This window comes from Gopherus evgoodei, chromosome 6, assembly GCF_007399415.2.
Source record: "Gopherus evgoodei ecotype Sinaloan lineage chromosome 6, rGopEvg1_v1.p, whole genome shotgun sequence".
Classification (NCBI taxonomy): domain Eukaryota; kingdom Metazoa; phylum Chordata; order Testudines; family Testudinidae; genus Gopherus; species Gopherus evgoodei.
In genome coordinates this window covers 24,598,049-24,618,089 of record NC_044327.1, presented here as the reverse complement: position 1 = coordinate 24,618,089, position 20,041 = coordinate 24,598,049, and the positions used below count along the sequence as shown (strand labels likewise).

The 20,041-nt window shown below is 39.6% G+C and overlaps 1 protein-coding gene across 4 annotated transcripts in view; it reads right to left on the bottom strand.

The window, feature by feature from the left end:
• The window catches only part of KDM4C (lysine demethylase 4C), a 441,772-nt gene that overhangs the window by 122,899 nt on the left and 298,832 nt on the right, over positions 1-20,041 (bottom strand). For all 4 annotated transcript variants that reach the window (XM_030567955.1, XM_030567954.1, XM_030567956.1 and 1 more), the window contains exons 14-15: positions 12,653-12,866; positions 11,344-11,420 (exon numbers count right to left, since the gene is read on the bottom strand). In XM_030567955.1, coding sequence (XP_030423815.1) covers positions 11,344-11,420; positions 12,653-12,866 — 291 coding nt within the window. The remainder of the gene's footprint in view (positions 1-11,343; positions 11,421-12,652; positions 12,867-20,041) is intronic.

Below are 20,041 nucleotides of genomic sequence, written 5' to 3'. Positions count from 1 at the left end.
TTAAGGTTGCACAAGCAATCTTAATTCTAGCATTTCCTAATTTTTAAGTGTTTGGCATTGCAACCTGCAAAATGTTCTATTACTGTAGTTTCTTGTGTGTAATATGATATATATTTTCATATACATATCATTTACCCAATACAACAGACAATATTACTGAACATTTTTATGATTCTACAACTCTTTACAAAACAAAGTAAACTACTTACATATCCCTGAAAAGTATACAGTCCAAGGGTCCCATACTGAGACCTTGGAAGGACAAATTTAAACTACTCATATATCTTACAGGGTTCAAAATTAAATGCATCAACTCAAGAAAGGGACCTGAAATCTTTTTCTCAAAGTGCATCTGGGTCAAAAATGCTAACAAAATGTTAGGATGCATAAAGAATGAGATGGAGAGTAATCAAGAGAATATTATGCTTTTACATAAACCAATGGTGCAGCCTCCTCTGGAATACTGTGTGTAGTTGCTGCCAACCCATCTCAAAAAGGATATTGTAGAACTATAGCGCGTTCAGCGAAGGGTGACCACATTAAGAGCATGGACAAATTCTCATAGTAAGAGAGATTTAAAAGATTTGGATTGTTATCTTAAAGAAGAGACATGATAAAGGTATATAAAATAAGGAATGACATAGAGCAGAGAGATGGGGTGGTTCTGGTCTCCCTGTCTCATAACACAAAAACAATGGGACATTCAATTAAATTAAAAGGTGTCAAATTCAAAACTGATAACGCTTTCCATACAAAATGTGATAAGACTGTGGAACTCATTACCACAGGATGTTGTTGAGGGAAAGAAATTATCAAGATTCGAAAATGGATTGGACATTCACTTGGATAACAAAAATATCCAGAGTTCTTACAATTAGTAACAAACATTTTGGAAATGACAGTAAGCCTCAGACTTCAGTGTTTAAGCCAATCTCTATTCAGTATTAGTGACCAGCCTGGTACCTAATGTGGGGGGCAAGATTTTCCCACATCTGCCTACCGCATGGTTCTTACACTTTCCTCTGAAGCACCTAGAACTGATCCCTCAGACAGAATAACGGACTAGATGGACCTTGGGTCCAATCCATTATGATAGTTTCTGTATTCCTAGGTTAAAATGACAGTATCCAGGTTTGACAGTCTAAACCTTGATTTGCTATTTAAACAATCCTGTCAGGAAGGTATCTAGTTTGAATCCTTTCCAACCATATTGCCTCTAAAGAGCATGTTAATAAACACTGCCTGACAGACTGTTAGTCTAACAGTAAACACAAACCAAGGTACACACATTGCTAGTATCAATCCTTGCATGTGATTCTCACAGTGAGTTATTTGTCCTTTTTTAATTATTATTATTATTATTATTATTATTAATTTTTCTGATAGCAGCATGGATCAGTTTGAAAAAGAAATACAGAGGAAGTATCAGGAAAGTTAAGCCTTTCCTACTGGAGCCACAATTTTTATGTCCACCAATTCTGATAATTCCCCTTTAAAATGGCCAAATTCTTTAAAAATTTGGATAACAAAAATACCTCGCTGGAGATTAAGACTTTGTGTGCCAAGTTACAACATGACGCAAATTTTTATGGCTGAGTTATCAAACCTTGAAAATATGGGTTTATAATGAACGTGCTGACACAACCTCAAATACAGAAGTGCATCATTATAATAAGACTGTCCCAATTCATTATTTTTGTACAATTAAATAATGTTCCAATGGCTCTTTACGAAGACATCACTTAAAGAAATACCAATACAAAATAGTCTTCGCTTGCTGTCTTAAATGTCCTTGTTTTAGCTGATTTGCCAAATAGGCCTCAGCAAGTCACAATTTTAATACCTGGCCCAAATCAAAATAAAATAAAATGAAATAAAATGAGCTTTAAGTATAGCCCACCTCAATCCATGTATTAGGCTCTTCTAACAGGAAATAGAATCAAACATAAATCCACTCACTAAATCTGAATTTGGAAATAAAAACCTATGTATTTAAAGCACATCTGCATACAAATAATTGAACAACTAAATAAAGAACTATTGCACGGTTACTATTAACACACCATGCAGTGTCCTTGAAACATTGTCCAGGGCTCTTCAAATCTCTGATCATTCAGTTGTCACTTCTGTGGCAAGTGACTTCAAATTCTGAAGCAGATTAAGGTCTGCAGGATTTCTGTGATGGTAAATTTGTACCTCCCCGTCTCTCTAAAACTACAGTCAGCAGCAGAATTTCAGAGAGCCAAAAAACATTTGATTGTGTACATTTACGCAGTCTCCTCACTTTAAAAGTGTAGCAGGGACAGGTCTAACCTGATAAAATCCAATCAGACCAGTTTGCAGCTTCCACCTTCGGGATATTCCATATAAAGACTGAGTGCCTGTGGCCACTTTAAGAATCATAGAAATCACAGAAATATAGTAGTTTGTTTTCTATTGCAAAAACCTGTTGTAACTCTATAACAGAATATAGTGCTTTTAAATTAGCTAAAATTATCTTGAGCACTTCCTTCTCCCACACAGACAATGATAGACAGTGGAATCTTGACCCAATTAAAATCATTGGCAAAAATCACAATAGGGCCAGGATTTCACTCTCTGTATTTAATGTTTCTTGAAGGAGTCTTAAAAACTGACTTTATTACCCCTGGGAAAGACTACCTACAAGTTAGTATGAAAACAATGGCTTGAGCCCAGGAAACATTCCTGTGCATTCACAAATACACATGTACCTATACAACTGAATACATACATACATATTTTGCAGGTGCAACTTCAGCACCTTTGAAAGTGGGACCCTGCTAAGTAAACTGAAAAGTTAGATGTTACTTCTCATTCACCTAGCCAGGAGGGGTAATACATAATATGTACTCAGGATTTAGAGATGCTTTATTCTTTGTTCTCAGCATGATTAAAGCAGCTAAGGTGTAAAGCATGTGTGTTCATGTGAAGATTAAAACTTAGTGTTTCTTTCATTTTCATTGATTGGATTTATTTTCATCATTTAAAGTAAGTATCTACGAGCACATTTCTTTCCTTTCTCCTCCCCATTTTCTCCTTCCCCAATTTTTTTTTAAAGTAAGGGTATATATGTTTGCGCAGAGTGCCTAAGGGGTGACAGCACTTCTGCATAGGGTACACTATGCTGCGTTCCCTGAAATGTCTGTCATTATTCTTCCTGACTTTACTAGCATTCTCTGGCTGAGGTATTTAAGATTAATGAGGCATTTGTTCTCAATCAAGAAGCTAGGTATGAATACAGTTTCACTTTTAAGAACTATACAGATGAATCATTTAATCTTTTGGTCTTTTTATTTTTTGAGATGATTTGTGGCTAGTTTTTTATGAGCAGTACTCTAACACAGATGGATTCAATGTCACTCTTTCTCTGTCTCAAAAATAATTATCAGTCAAACAATAACAACTGCACAGTAAAATATGAATGTGCATTATCTTACATGTGGGTTCATGCAAATGCTGAATGATGCAAGAATTGACATGTTGTGAGCTGTGCTAGAGGGGTTCCCTGAGTGATAGTTACTGGTAATAAAACTAAACAGCCGTCCCATAATTTACTACACGGAAACTTACAAATTGTTTTTGCATATAATATTTTCATCATTTCATTTAAATTAGAATTTTCTGGAGAGAAAAGTTAGACATAAAGCAGTGGAAATCAAAGTACTAATATATACCATAATGAGTCTGCATATCAGCATGCTGCTCTTCAATGAACCTGAAGAGGAGCAGAAAGCTACGGGAGCAGGGTGGCAATCATTCCACAATTATGTACTATTCACACAAAATATGGCTGCTGCTGCAATGTAGGAGTTCCACTATATTATACAAAATCTTCCTTATTATGCAGCAGAGTAATAAATATTCACAATTTTCTGATTTATGCATTTCATAATAAAGAATAGGGATACTAATTTATATCACATTATATTTTTCATGATACAATTTACTATTTTGCAGTACGGTTACTACTTTGTTTATATACAAGAATATCTCTGTTGCATGACTCTTGTAGAGAACACATGGGGCCCAATCCAGTGGCAAAAGTTCCACTGTTTTCAGTAGAAGCAGGCTTGGGGCCAATACTATATAATTAATATACTTCAATATTTAATGCATATTTAAATTGCAATATATATATTTCAATTAGTAAAAATATATTTTCATATTATTTAAAAGTTTTAGCAAACTGGCTAATTAGATGAGCACAATAGTCAGAAGTCTATTATTATAAGCATATAGGAGCAGGTCTTCTGCTACTGTAAATTACCCTCCATGGAGCTGTGACAATCAACCCAGCTGAGGATCTGCTACATAAACTAAAAGTTATGTAAACCTATATAAATACAGGAGCATAAATTTTCATAAGTGACCAGTGATTTTCAGTGCTCAACTTAAAGTACTTTAAAGGGATGATTTTCAGAAAGGGCTGAGCTTTAAAATGGTGCTTTTAAAGTGTTTCAAAATGGAGTCCAAAAAACAGAAGCATTCTAAATCACTAACCACTTCTTAAAAATGTCGGGTTCTACAGACAAATAATGAAACAGCTAAATACGGTGTGTTCCTGTAAACTCCTAAAAACAGTAACATTCCACCTGACTGATAGGACAGGAACGCCGTGTTTATAGGAACTCAGTATGAGCAACAGCATTCACCCTGTACGACAGTGGTTCCCAATGCAGTGCCCGTGGGCACCATGGCGCCCGCCGGGGCATTTGTGTGCCCCCACCTACTGCCCAGCTGGGGAGAGAAGCTGCGGCCCCGTGCCTGCCGGGGACAGAAAACACCGGGGCTGCGGGCGCCAGTGTCCTCACAGCTTCTCTTTTCTCTGGATTCATATATTATGTAATATTAAATATGATGTTTTTTGTATTATATAAGGTACAAATACAAAATAAGCCTTGAAAAATTGTTGGCGCCCGCCACACTCTTCTGAAAACATGAATGTGCTACCGGCCACAAAAAGTTTGGGGACCACTGCTGTAGATGTACAATTTAAATCTCTAAGATGTCAGCGCTAATTCAGACATTTCTTTGGGTTCTTGATTGCCTATGTAGGGAGCTCTCACATCTGTAAAATTTCTTAGTAAATACTAGAATCATTAGGTGTATTTGGCTTATTTCAGTGTTCCAGTAAGACAATCCCTGTAAGACTGCTTCAGCTTCAATTACCTAGATCAAAGGCAAAATTCATCTTTGGAGCTACCCAAGCACAGTATCATGATAGCATAACCTATCCTAAACTACTACAGAAGGAAAAGCTGCGAACCAAAGAAAATAACGTGCATCTGAATATTTCAGAGGAGACAGTTCGCCAAGCTAATACATACAGGAAGGAATTTCCAACCAAAGGAAACAGCCTAGACTCTGTAACTTTTAGTACACCTAGAATCTGTTATACTTTCAAATGTCTGTCATAGTCCTAGTTGGGACTCAAATGAAAAACAGCTTTCTGGACTTTCATTTCTATAGGGCCTTTCATCCCAAAGTGTTTTACAAACTTAGATAGACAAAATTAAATTACACACAGAGACCAATTCTCCTGTTAATTGAATATAAAAGGTTGGAGAGAAAACAGCAACTATTTAACAGGACAACACCAGTACCCAATAGCTTCACAAAGAAAGTGAAAAATGCCTTTTCCACTCTAAGCTAACAGTCACCGAGTTGGAACCTGGCCAGGACACTGAGGTTAACATCCCTACCATTGCTTCCACTCTTTCCAACCATCCCACCTGACCACCCTTTTTGTATCCTCCCATGCTGCCCCCTTATGGATGGTAGACCCTGTTGTCTTGTTGTTTATCATGTAGTCTCCCCTCTGCATTCAAATCTCTTCTCAAAATATAATTCTTCCATCAGGCTTTCAGTGCTAACTCCCCTCAGATAATGGGGGGAAATGAAAGAAGAAAACAATTCAGACTGCATGAAAATTTCACCTGTATTCTATGTATTTTAATTGTGTGTAATTATATGTTCAGACTGTACTGAATGCACTGTTTAGACAGTCCGTTCACTGAGGCGCAGACCATATTTTATGTACTGCTTAGTACAATGTTGGTGACTTAGAAATGATAGGAATGCTATAGGATCTTTAAAGGCCCCCATATGCCACAGTTGAAGCATCTAATCGATGGTTAGCCTAATGAAGAACTGTATATTTACATGAATAACCTATATTCATGGTTTATTATAGAAAACTGGATCCAGAATAGCATAAACTGGAAAGTAAAACATGACAGACATTATAGTACCAAGACCCTAAAACGTCAAGCAAATACATTCCTTTATTAACAAAAGCAATATAAATGTGGAACACAAAGATAGAACAAAGCTTTCAGGAAGAGGTTGTGGAGAATAATGGAATTTGCACGTTTTTATAAGGTAAAGCAATAACCCTGGCACTAGCACTTTAATTAACTGCAGTCTTTTAAGAGGCGCATCAGTTAAAAGGGAACCACAGTAAATGTAACTAGCCAACTATGAGATTTTATGTTAGTGTCAATCTCTAGAGGAGAAAGCCAACAGCATAATCTAGCATCATTTCAGAGACATTAAAAAGACAGTTTTGTAAACATGACCCTAAAATGACATATAGAATTCAAAAATAATATTAAACCTTTGAACCACGTAGATGGCTGCAGTGTGGTTCCATATTAATAAAATTTCAATACAGTAATTTATTAAAGTTGTGTTTGACATCGATAAGTATTTTTTTTCCTTCAAGTAAAATGACAGACATTTCCCCTTACTGAACTATGAATGCCATTCAATCACGCAACCCAAGTCAATGGGAATTTTGCCATTTAGGTTTGCCAACCCTCCAGGACTGTCCTGGAGTCCCAAGGAATGAAATATTAATCTTTAATTGAAGATTACGCCATATGATGTAACTTCCAGAAATACCTCCACTCAAAATTGACAATCCTATTTGTCACTGAGTTCAGCAGGTCAAGATTTCACCTCAATATCTATCCTCTCTCAAGTCCCATAGCTCACACTAATAAGATCATTTGTTTGTGTTAGCATAACTAAGCTAAATGTGGCAATAACGAACTGAATGCTAGATTAAAGAGGAAACGCTTAAAGTAAATTTAGCGCTAATAAAAGATGCCAGAAAATTATAGCCCTGAAAATTTTCCAGGTAAACACAAAACAGATAAAATAAATAGGAAGCACTAATATATATTTCCAAAAGTTATCCTACCAATGTGCTTCTAGAGCACCAAGGGACCACTTCTAAAAATGAGAAGGCAATTAATACGTCCATTCAATCTCTGATATTCCCAGTGATGCTCCCAACCAAAACATCAACTTGTGCCACTAAGACAGCGGTTTCTGTTATGTAGAAAAATCCAGAAAAAGAACTAAACTGAGGCCAACTCCTCATTTCACACAGGTCACCAAACTGTATTTAGATGAATATGAAGTTGTCACCACTAATAATCTTGCAACATTTTTATCGACACACACCTAAAACTACAAAAGTTCACTCAAATATTTTATACACAGGGCTTCAAATGAAAAATAAAAGACTGGTGAACTAGATGGACCCTGGTTTACCACCTAGTCCTTTCCAATCTCCTAGAAACATCACTATTCTCACGTACTCCTGAAAACACAGAAACAGAAATCCTAAATCCTTTGTGCCTCCTTGTCTCCAGTTCCAATACTCTCTTTTCCTCAGCCTCCAGACATCGCCCCAATCCTACCCCTCTTCTCCACCTCCTCAACTTCCTACTAAGCCCTAGGATTCCTCCTTAACCTGCTGTTCATATGAAATAAGTGACAATACCACGTATTATCTAACTATTTATGTTCTTATATTGCACCTATCACCCTATGACACACTCCGATGCTTTTAAATAGGAGCATTTCTTAAATGATCTCCAACTTTGGTGCTATTTCAGGACCTTCACGCTTACCTTCCTTCAACATGAAACTAACAAAATATGGGATTTCATATTCTTTTATACTTTTTCCTCCTGTGTTTTGATAATTAAACATGCTTATTACATACAAAAAATGTAGACTCTATGCTTTTTCCCTTAAGACACGCTGCTGTATATAGCAGTGAGAGGTATAGGTTGTCTTTAATACCAAACTTCAAGCAAATGTTCTGAAGTTTCTCAGTATTTTGAATACAACAATGTGGCTTTCCATTCCTATTGCAGTCACCCAAGGAATTTTCATGAATGTTCGCCTTACAACCCCAACACTTAGAAATGCCACAGCTGTCCCTTTCCTGAAAGGAAATTGACAAACTTTTTGTTAGAGCAGCAGGGCTGTCTAACCCTGTTCACTTAATTGATAATTAGAGTCTCAGTTAAAGGCACCCTGTCACTTGCTAGGATTGACTTTTGCCTTTCCCCCCACCCACCCACAACTCTGGAAAAAACATTACAAAAGCAGTTTCCAAAGTCCTGAAATTCCTGATTGTTTGATAAAGAGCATTTAACAAGTTTTTTCCATTGACCAGCAAGAGAGAAACAGGAAAACATTTTACAGAAATAGAAATGGATTCAGTGCACATTTTAATAACTATGTACTGAGCAAACACTGGACTACAACCTTAAAAATCAGAAAGTATTTCTGACAGTTTTAAAACATTCTTTCCCTTCTTGTTCCACTCATCTTAGTCAATACATATACCATACCTACTACTCAGGGGTTCAGGCGGTGATGCTCGCAAATAGATTCCCCAGTAGACAACTCCCTGGGACCAGGGAGCTCTGTGCACTGCCTCAATGCCACCCCCACCTGAGCCAGGAACCTCCCTTTTGTGGACCTCCAGGACTGACAGGCCTTATGGGAGTAGGGGATTGGAGCTGACTTAGTTGCGAGGAACTCTTTAACCACTTCTTGACTGGGGCAGGGAGCTGACCCACCACAGTGAGCAATGTCACATTTTTCAGTACAGTGGACACTTGTGTCTTCTTCAAAGTATCTGAAAACATTACCCCCTGAGATAAAATAGGATTTCTTTCTAAGTTTTCTTAACGGAAATCAGATGAGAGATGACTAGCTGCCATAGGGAATCCAATATATATTACTGGGAGAAAGCCTGAACTTAGAGACGTGTCTCGCATCACACCCTAAAATAGGATTTCTGTTCTGACAGAATTGCACCAGAAGTTAAATTTCAGAGCGTAGGGCTTGCTACTGAAGATGCCTTAACTCCACCCAAACACTGAGTTAATACACAGGAACATACAACTGCAGTGTCCCAGCCAACCCCAACCACCATGGCAGGATGTATTGGGGGAAGAGAGTCTCTAAGAGAAAAGGTCCAGGGATAATATCTCTCACCAGGTGTCAAGAGAAGGAGTTATTTGAACAACGACATAGTAATGTATTTCTTGTTGAGGCATCGCCATAATAATAATAATAATAATAATAATAATAATAATAATACCACCTTGCTCTTCACCAGTAGATCTCAAAGTACTTTACAAATAGAAAAACTGAGGCACAGAGAAGGGCACTGACTTGTCCAAGGTCACCCAGCAGGCCAGAGCTGGGAATAGAACCCTAGTATCCTGAGTCCCAGTCCAGTGCTCCCTCTTCCAAACCACACTGCCTCCATGCCTCAAGCATGCTCTTAATACCCCTTTGTTAGATAGATCCCTATTTAAATATGGGGAATTCATGGTCAGTTGGTAACATCTGCACTGAGGAAACTCACTGAATATGCAAAAATAAAATCTGCATTAGTGCTTATTGTGTGTATGTAGCGACCTACTTGGAATGTTTGTTTATTTGTGCAATAGGTACATGTGCAGATTTCCCAGGCTCAATGTAGAAAGCCAATCTGCAAAGTTTGGCCTTTAATTTTCTAATGCCTAAAGTGGCCAATATTTCTTTATCAAGTACAGTTCATGCTTAGTAAATAGCTTTACAACTCAGTTATCCCATCCATTAGATTCATATAAATCACACTTAGTAAGTAATGATGAAATGATTATACCACATTAAATCAGGAGGCTGGTGTTCATTAATCAATGTTGTCACCCACAACTTTGCATTTCTTAAAATGAATGATGAAACGAAATGCTTTCCCAGAGAACACAACTGCCATCAAATGTAACAGAAGTTTGTTGGGGGAAGGCAGATTTGCTAAATTCTAGACATGTGATGGCTAAATGAAAAAATAAATGGCTATTCCCTAGTAGTAGGAGTGGTTGTTACTAAAAAGTCAGCATTTACCCAAAGTTGCCATTAAGGGCACCAGAAATCCTGCAACTATTGCATATTCTGAGTGCAGAGTTTTAGATAGCATGGCATAGTAATTGCTAACTTTTAACAGTGAACACTATTGAAAAATATCCTGTGAGCCTATACAGGCTATAGAAAAATATCCTATGACCCTATACAGGAGATATGGGTTATAAAACCTCCTTCTGAATCCCATTGTTTAAGTTAATGCAAATTATTCAGGTCAGAGATCTGCTTGATCCACGGGGAAAAATGTTAACATTCTGTACAAGTTGAATTATTTTAAATAATCTATCTTCTTAACCACATTTATTATTGTTTACACTTTATCAAATATCAGAGGGGTAGCCGTGTTAGTCTGGATCTGTAAAAGCAGCAAAGAGTCCTGTGGCACCTTATAGACTAACAGACATTCACCCATGAAAGCTCATGCTCCAAAATGTCTGTTAGTCTATAAGGTGCCACAGGACTCTTTGCTGCTTTTACTTTATCAAATAGTATTACTGAAAAAAAAATTATGAAAACATGCAATTTTCCTGAAAGGATAGGATCCATCTATTTCCAACAATATTTCATCCCTGTGTTATTTTCTTTTTTGATCATACAATATACATATATGGTTTGAGATGTGAAACATTTTATGACTGTCTGCTGGTGTAAATCCATAAATGCTCTAAAAGAACAATTTCATACTTGCTGATAATTTATTATTCAGCTTTCCCTTCCTCTGCTCTCCCCAGATTCCCATGCATACATTCTCAAGGACTAAAATAATTAGAGTAAATTTCATTTCTTCTTTTCCTTCTGATGTATAGTCAAAGTTTGGGTTGCTTTCTTAGACAATATTCTACAAACAATATAATATACTTGCTAGCAATTTTCTTGACAATATAAAATTCTTTCAAGGTTCGTTCGCTCTCTCAAAACAGTGAAATTTTATATTTAAATCTAATAACATTGTTAAAAGTGAGAAAAAACCACTTCACTGGCAATAAGTGGTATATTTAGAAGAACCCAGCCCTATATACTGCATTCCACATACAATACCTTGTGTGCTTTTTTTGGTTCGTCTGCAGGGAGTAGGATAACTAAATAAACTATGCAACTTACAGCTGTCCAGGCTCCTTTTCTGCATCGAGAACACAGCCATCCATCATGGATTTCATGAGAAGGAACACCATAACAACCTATAATAAAAGAGTTGGGTTGATTAATATATTCTGCCCTTCTGGGTATCTATAGCTCCACACAATTCAGCTGTATACAAACACTAAAGTAACACATGCCATGTGACCAAAATGACTAAATAATGAGCTCCTTCCCAGGTAAAGTCTAATGTTACTGCATAATCAACTTATAGAGGACACAGGTAGCAATTCATCTAGTTCTCAACTCTGAAAACTTTCCATTTTATTAGTTTTTTCTAGTCCATATGATATTTTTCCATATGATAAAAATTAAGAATCAGATAAATGAAGTAACACTAAATCTTTCCAACTATATGGCACTTACATATGAGAAACATAGTGTGCTACATGAATGTTAACTAATTAAGTCCTAGCACCTCTCTGAGGTACTGTAGGAAATCACTCCACCTGACACTTCTGAAAAGGGGAAGAATATATTAAGGGTGAAATTATGGCCCCACTGAAGTTAATAACAAAACTTTCATTGACTTCAGTGGGGCCAGGGCTTCACTCTAGTTATTTAACAGGGCAACACAACACTACACAACAGTTTAGAATAGGGAGAGAACATGTTATTCTAACAAAAGTTCAGGGTGAATTTTACAGAAAGGAAGGCACACATTAGTAATTGGAGAAAAAGACTGGGCACTGGGGTTGATACCCCCTGACCAGGACACTGGGGCTAATGCTCATATAGTTAATTAAAGTGCTATGGGACAATTACTGATCACAAGCGGTCAAGGACCTTGGTTTTACTTCTCAACTGAAAGATGGCACTTCTAGCATCACAGCTTCCCCTATTTTTATGCTAGGCCATTGGTTCAATACTGACTTAGAAGGAGGGCACCATCTATTTAATAAGTACTGACCTGGCCCTGACTTTTGAAACCTAGTGGGATCATAGCAGAAGGTGATATGGTTGCACAGGTATTTTATTATGCTAAGTTTGACTGATTACAGCAGATGAGACTGAAAATTGTAGATATAAAGCTTTGGTCTGTTCCATAATGATGTTAACTATTATTTACAGGGTTCCAATTATTTGCTGTTTTCACAGACGAAGTTAACAATTGCCGGAATATTTGATGTTCTGATATAAAGTTTTACCCTAACAATTCTGAAGATTACATACAAAACTGTTCTGAATAGACTCAGTATATGTTGCTTGCTAAAGCAAATCAGGCAAAATTGTAAATCACAACTTCTTTAAATTGAATGATTAGTTTATTTACTTGCATGAACCTGTACACAACACTTTGCACAGGATATTAGAAGACTTGTTCCATCCTCTTCAATAAAGGCATTTGACGGATAGTTTTCAGTGTTTTCTTCGCTATAAATAAAACACATCTCTGGAATAAGTGGTTTAGTCTTTTCACCAGCCGTAAATGTTTCATCTGATTTTGTTTCCCAGCAAGTATAATTTTCTTCATTATGGTTGTCTGGCTGGAAATACACAATATTTATATTTAACTAAAAAAGACACAAAAGGCTTACTTATTTGTTATTTTGACTTGGGTGTACACACTTTTCCCTTTCACTAGTGGTTTAATAGTTTCAAAAGAAAATTAGCTGCTTCCAAAGCATCTCTCACCACCATTTTCTTTAGATCCTTTATTATTTTGGTAGGTTTTAGATTAAAAATAACACTCCGGCAGTCTGAAAGTTAGCGCTGCTGCAACTGTGCTCATTTTATTGTACCATCGCTATGACTACAATTTTGAGTCCCCTGGGCCCGATCTAGCTCATATTCAATATGAAGCTGCTGCTGCAGGTTAATTAACAGTACCCTGTTAATATGACTGTAAGCCAGGTAGGACAATTCAACAAAGCAGCCTCTTTCTGCACAGATATAAAGTAGCAATGTATGTCTGAGTATTCCTTCCTTTGCCACATACAATCCGGACTTGGGAAAGAAGGGAGTCCTACCACTAACTGTCCCCAGGCAGGAGCTCCCTCACTGGCAGCCTGAAGATACAGTGAGGAGTCACCTGGCCAGCAGCATGGGGAAACCAAAATTACCACCTCACTGCTTCAGCTACTTCCTGACTCCCATGTGGTACAAGGACTATTTTACCCCTCTTTTGACAAGTGCTCCCACAAAGGAATTACTCCAGTTCAAGGGCTTCCAGAAATTCTATAGTCTGTGCAGTGTCGGTGGGAGTGATGGCTCAGGTCTAGTATATATCATTCTGGGGAGCATCTGAGGTGCTGAGTTCTCTTCTCATGAGAAGCTCTACAGTTCCCAGACACTGAACTGTAGGGTTCCTGGGTTAGGAAAGGCTTGCCACACCTAAGTCAACAGACCTTTCCCCTCTGCACCAGTGGTCCCCAAACTGTGAACTGCACTGCCTTAGAGGTGGCAGAGAGGAACACTGGGGGTGGGAGGGGGACATGCACTGGGGCCAGCCCCATGAGCGGCAGGTAGAGAGTGCCATACTTTCCCAGCCCTGCTCTTCCCCTAGACCAGCTCAGCCCCCCGCCTTGCTCCTCCCTCTACCCCATTCAGCTCCCAATCCTGCTCCACCCCCAGGACGGCTCTGCCTTCACTCCATGTGTACCCTCAGACCAACTCTGTCCTCAGCCACAGCTTCACTCTACCCCCTGCTCTATCCCTAGCTTGGCTCTGCCCTCATCTCCTCTCTGCCCCCAGACCAACTCCGCCTCTAGCTCTAGTTCCTGCCCCATCCCCAGTTCCGTCCCCAGCTCTGCCTTCAGCCCAAGCTCCACTGCTCAGAATGCCTTGGCTATACAGTAATGGGGGGCACAGACAGCCTCCGTTACTGGTAAGGGGTGGGCGTGACTGAAAAAGTTTGAGCACCACTGCTCTCTATACTACAGGTCAGTCTGCTGTTCAGCCTAGGGTCACCTGGGGGGGGGGGAATGGGGCAATTTGCCCCAGGCCCCGCAGGGGCTCTCATGAGAGTTTTGAGGGGCCCCTGGAGCAGGGTCCTTCACTTGCTCCAGGAGCCCTGGAAAACTCTCACGGGGCCTGGGGCCCTGGAACTTCTTCTGCTCTTGATCTTCGGCAGCGGGGGGTCCTTCCACCCCGGGGCGGAAGGACCCCGCCGCCAAATTACCGTCGAAGCAGGACCCACCGCCGAAGTGCTGGTCTTCAGCAGTAATTCGGCGGCGGCGGGGTGCCCCCGCCATGGGTCTTCAGGGCACTTCCACTCCAGGACCCGCTGCTGAAGGACCCCCCTGCCGTCGAATTACTGCCAAAGCGGGGGCCCCCTGCTGCCGAAGACCCCAGGCCCCCTGAATCCTCTGGGCAGCCTGGTTCAGCCAAAATCTGCAGTTTCTAGAGCTTGTCAAACCAGTAAACCTACTGCTATTTTTTACTGTGCTTACATCATTCATAATGAAATTCATTCACAAAAATGCTAAGAATGGTCTGACTCATTAAAGTTTTTATATTTGTTATGATACACAGCTGTAAACATCATTTTTTGCTGGCAGCTCTGCTAGAAGTGGGAATGCTAAGATGACAGCAAACACTGGTTTTCTTTTTATTGTGCTCAGATTAGCATGATTTGTACTTGGTACTGTATGTCTTATTTTTACATTGGATCCATTCATTTATGAAAATGCAAAGCCCCAGTAGTTAAAACAAATACAGGAGTCAATAAAATCCTTTGCATCTGCCCAATGCCTCATTCTTTAAAGACAATTTCACTTCATTTGGAAAGGGTACCAAAGCAGTCATCTTCGAGCCAAGACTAAAACCATGTATGAATTATTGTCTTAAATATGAAGAGACGCACTGCACTTATGTGTGTCCCATCCCAAGCATGTTATTTGTAAAATATTCTGATAGGCAAGATCCAGCTTTAATATTGTCTCAAGCTGCAAGCATTGGGTGTGACAGAGCAAACGTGCACTCTGTGTGGAGGTGGCTGGGTGGTGTTAGAGGCCTGTGATAGACAGGAGGATGTGCTGTAGAGTAAGTATTGCTGCAGACAGTATTTGGTCCTGCCATGAGTGCAGGGGACTGGACTCAATGACCTCTCAAGGTCCCTTCCAGTCAAAGATTCATAGATTCTAGAAGTCCTCCAGGAAGTGTAGGGAGGCTGCACTTCCTGCACACTGTAGAAACAGAAGCTGTGGGCTGCAGCTACAGATTAATGGAAAGTTTGTTACCTCAGACTCCTGTTCATAATAAAGGGTTTATTGTGACACCAGTCTTCTTGGCAGTGAGATAAGCCATGTTACCAGGAGTGGAAGGCACAGCATAACTCAATGAGACGTGGTGGCTGCTATATAGTCTGTGCAACTGCACATAACTCCCCCACACCAGCACTGAGAATCAGGGGAAATGCTGAATATGCCTGGAAAACATTCAAGCAGCAAGCTGAGCTGCAAATGAAAGCCACTGGGACAAATAAGCTGGAGGATGAGCAAAAGATTAACAGTACCAGGCACAGGAGACCTAGATGTATACAATGCATTCCATACAGATGGTGTGGGGAAAGAGGAAACGTTCAGAAATAACTAAATTGTTTGAAGATCATTGTGTCTCTAAAAATATTACTTATGAGAGAGATGTATTTAGGATAAGAACACAAAATAAAGGAGAAACAATAGAGGAGTTTGTCACAGACTTAAAACTAAAAAGTCAGTCCTGTGAGTATGGAATATTAAAAGACTCATTAAAGACCAAATTGTCCTGGGGTGTAACAATAAAGAATCTGTTAAATGTTACTAAGGGAGATGGATCTGACACTAGAAAGGGCAATATGTATATGCCAAGCAGCAGAACAGACAAACACAAATAAAAAGCCTAGACAAAGGCACAGAGCACATGACTCAGTACTATAATTAAGCCAGCAAGGGGAAAGTTCACAGAAATTAAACTGACCAGTGACAAGAAAATGGAAAGCAGGAAACAAGTCAGTGATGCGGCAAATCAACAAGAGTATAGTAAATGCCCAGCCTTCGGGCAAATATGTGGAAACCATAATAAACCGAACCATTACACTAAAATGTGCGGAGAAAGTGCAGGTTTCATGTATTAAGTGAAAAATGGGTTCTTCAAACAAAGAGGAAGAGCTGTTCTTAAAGAGAAGAAGGAATATGAAAATGCAACAGACTGTTTAATTAAAATGTGCACTGTCACTGGGTGGCTGGCTCCTGTAAAGGAAGTCGGGCCACCTCCCCTAAGCCAGTAAAGGTGGTCTCTTTTGGCCAACTAAGAGTGTGGAGCAGCTCGACACAGTAAGAGAGATCTGATGAGTCAGGGTTTCCTGGAAGGAGGAAATCTGCATGAAATGAGAGCTGCCAAAGGAAGATGATGTTTTTGGGGGCAAGGCTGAAGGCAAGAAGAGCAGCAAGAGGGGTTTGCTGGCTGAGCTCCCAGAGCCAGGGCCAGAGGCCTGGAGAGGGCTGAAGGTAGGAGGAGCAAAAGAGGGAGGTGCCTGCTGGCTCTAAGCCAGAGAGTCGAAGCCAAGAACCAGAGAAAGCTGAAGGCCAGGGAATATTGGCAGATGTTACCGGCAGACATCTCCAACATTGAGAGCTGGACCCACTGATGTCTCTGCACCAGACAGCGGGACCCAGGGGGAAGAGTGAGATGGCAAATGGACCAGAGGGAGTGAGGGGTGCTCCCCTGGCGAGGATAATCTCCCAGGAGAGAGGCTTTGGGGATTCTCACTTAGGAAAAGCAGGGTTGCACTCCAGCTGGAAGGGCCAGGGTGGCTGTCCTGGCAATGAGGGATGGAAGAGGACTGACAAAGAGTCCAGGAGTGACAAAGAGTCTGTCGTATGATATGTGGGATGTCAAGGGACAAGATGGAATGGGTTTTTAATGACTGGGTGATTGGAACTTCTGTTGCAGACTATTTGTAGTATGTTTTGGAAAAGAAAAAAAAAAGTAGCCTCAAGAAAGGGTTCAGCTGAGGCACAGAATCCCTGGTTTGACTCAGGGGAAACTGAGGCAGACATTCCTATCATGCTGCAGCCTGTTATAAGAGGGCACTTGAGGAGGAGCTACCTCTTGACATGCACAAATGGCACTTATGTGACATACAATATAGACACTGGGGCACAAGTAATGTAATAAGAAGCACTGAAAGAGAGAGATGGAAGGAACACAACTGTGGAGGAGTAAAAAGTGTCTGTGAAAGACTATAATGGGGGAACAATTTCAGTGATGGGAGAGTGCATGCTGACACTTAATACAAAGCGAACACAATAAAAAAAAGTTTGTGGACAGGGGATTGTGGCAGAGGCAAACAACCAGTCTTGGACCTACATGGCTGTGAGATGCTTGGTCTCATAAAAGGATGTAGGATAGAGAGACAGAACAACCACCTAGACTGAGATATGAAAGTATTAATAGCATCATTTAAAGACATATTCACAGGAAATGGGTGCTTTCCAGTAACATGCAAGATACAGTTAATAGATGAAGAAGAACCTGTGGTACACACTACACGAAAAGTTCCACAAGCCTTAAGAGCTTCAAAACATGACAGCAAATAGTATCCTTCAGAGAATAAAAGAACTGACAGATTGAGTTTACTCCTTAGTAACTGTAGAGAAAAAAAGGAGGGGACTCTGGCTGTCTATGGACCATAAGGAGCTGAACAAAACCATAAAAAGAGAACACTTCCACTTGCTCACAAGAAGTGAACTGCTGTCAGGTGGTAGGAACCAAATTCTTCAACAAATGAAATGTATCGCTGGATTTTGACACGGAGAGCTCCAAGATCTGACTTCAAACAGACCGTTTTGGCAGATGCTACTTCTTCAGACTGCCTTTCGGAACATGTTCAGCTCCAAAAATATTTCACAGTACAGTGAGCCAGATCCTAAAGGGTGTAGCATATATGAAAGTGTTTGCGGATTAAGTAATAATTTGGAGCAGCACTTCCACTGACGATCAGGAATAACCGAGGAGAGTACTGGAAACTGTGAGAGCTAATAACGTTAAACTGAATAAGGCCAAATGTCGTTTACAATCAATACATACAACATAGTTGGGAAAGAGACTGACCTTGAAGGGAATCTTGCCCAATGAATCAAAGGTTCAGGCAATATTGAACATGCTGAGACCTGAAGATAGAAAGGGAATTCAAAGACTGCTAGGCATGTTGAATTATTTCAAGAAGTTCATATTTAACTATACTGCTTGCACAGCTCACCTAAGACTTGTGCTCCACCAGGTCACCAAATAGGTATGGATGCCAGAGCACAAAAGAGAATTCAAGTATTTAAAGCAGGTTCTGACATAACCTCCAGTGCTGCAGTTCTTTAACTCATTGAAGGATATCAAGCTCTGCACACATACTTTGAAAGGAGGGCTGGGAGCAGTACTAGACCAGTGTCATGGAACTGATTATGATTGGTTGCCACTCTTATATGCCACAGAGAAGATGTATGCATAATCTGAAAAAAAGACATTAATTCTGGTGTATGGATGTACAAGATTTCACAACTTTCTCTACGGTTGTAGCTTCAAAGCATAAACTGATCAAAACCACTGACTGAAATATACAAAAAGGGATTTGGAGAAGCACCACCCTGGATATAGTGACTGCTTTCAAAAATACAAAAGTATGAGGTGACACTGGAGTTTCAACTTGGATGCCATTTAGTAAGAGCAGACACTCTATCAAGAACTTATGCTTCAGGAGTCAACAAACAGCTTGATGACCTGGAACAAGCAGTAAACATACCTGTGAACATGGTAAGTGTCACATGCTGTATCTCCAGGCATATGGGATGACATGGAGACAGCAACAGCTAAAGATGAAATGCTGCAAGCAATGATACAAGCAATAAGTAAAAGAGGAAAAAATCAAAAACTTCCCACCTGCCTAGTCCCACTATAAAACAGCTTTCAGTGATTGCAGGAGTGCTTTTGATGTGAACACAAATCATAGTTTCAATAGTGATAAGGAAAATATTGGATTGAATACATGAAGGGTACCTGGGAATGACCAAATCCAAAAGAAGAGCTAGAGAAGTTGTATGCTGGCCACAGGTTAATAATGACATCGAAGAAATGATGGGGCAGGTGTGCAACATCAGAAATGCAAAAATTCCCAGCAGAAAGAATCCAGCAAAATTAATCACTTGCAATTCCATGGGACAAAGTTGGAATTGATGTGTCAAACTTGGGAACACAAGATCACTTGGTTATAACCAATTTCTTAGAAGTAGTCACACTTGAAGATACTACATCTGCAACTGCTATCAGGCACATTAAATCTGTATTTGCTTGGCATGTTATTCTGAGAATAGTAATAACTGACCATGGACTACAATTCAAGAACTAAAATGTAAGACTTTCAGCATGAGACATTAAGTCCCATATACCCTGAAGCCAATGAATTATCTTAATGTGTAGTATGTATAGTGAAGAACTTGCAGAAAAAAGAAATGGATGCGAGAGAAGATCCATTTCTATCACTACTCCAGTTATAGAGCTACTTCATCCCAATGTGGAAAGTCACCTACTGAACTCCTTTAGAGCAGATGTATAAATATCCAATGACCAAATAGGGGATACAAATGAAGGATAACAAAAGAGCCTGTGATAGTGAGAAAAAAAGACAAAATATTATGATAAAGGAGCAAGACCTTTTCCATAGTTAAAAACAAAGACGTAGGAAGAATTT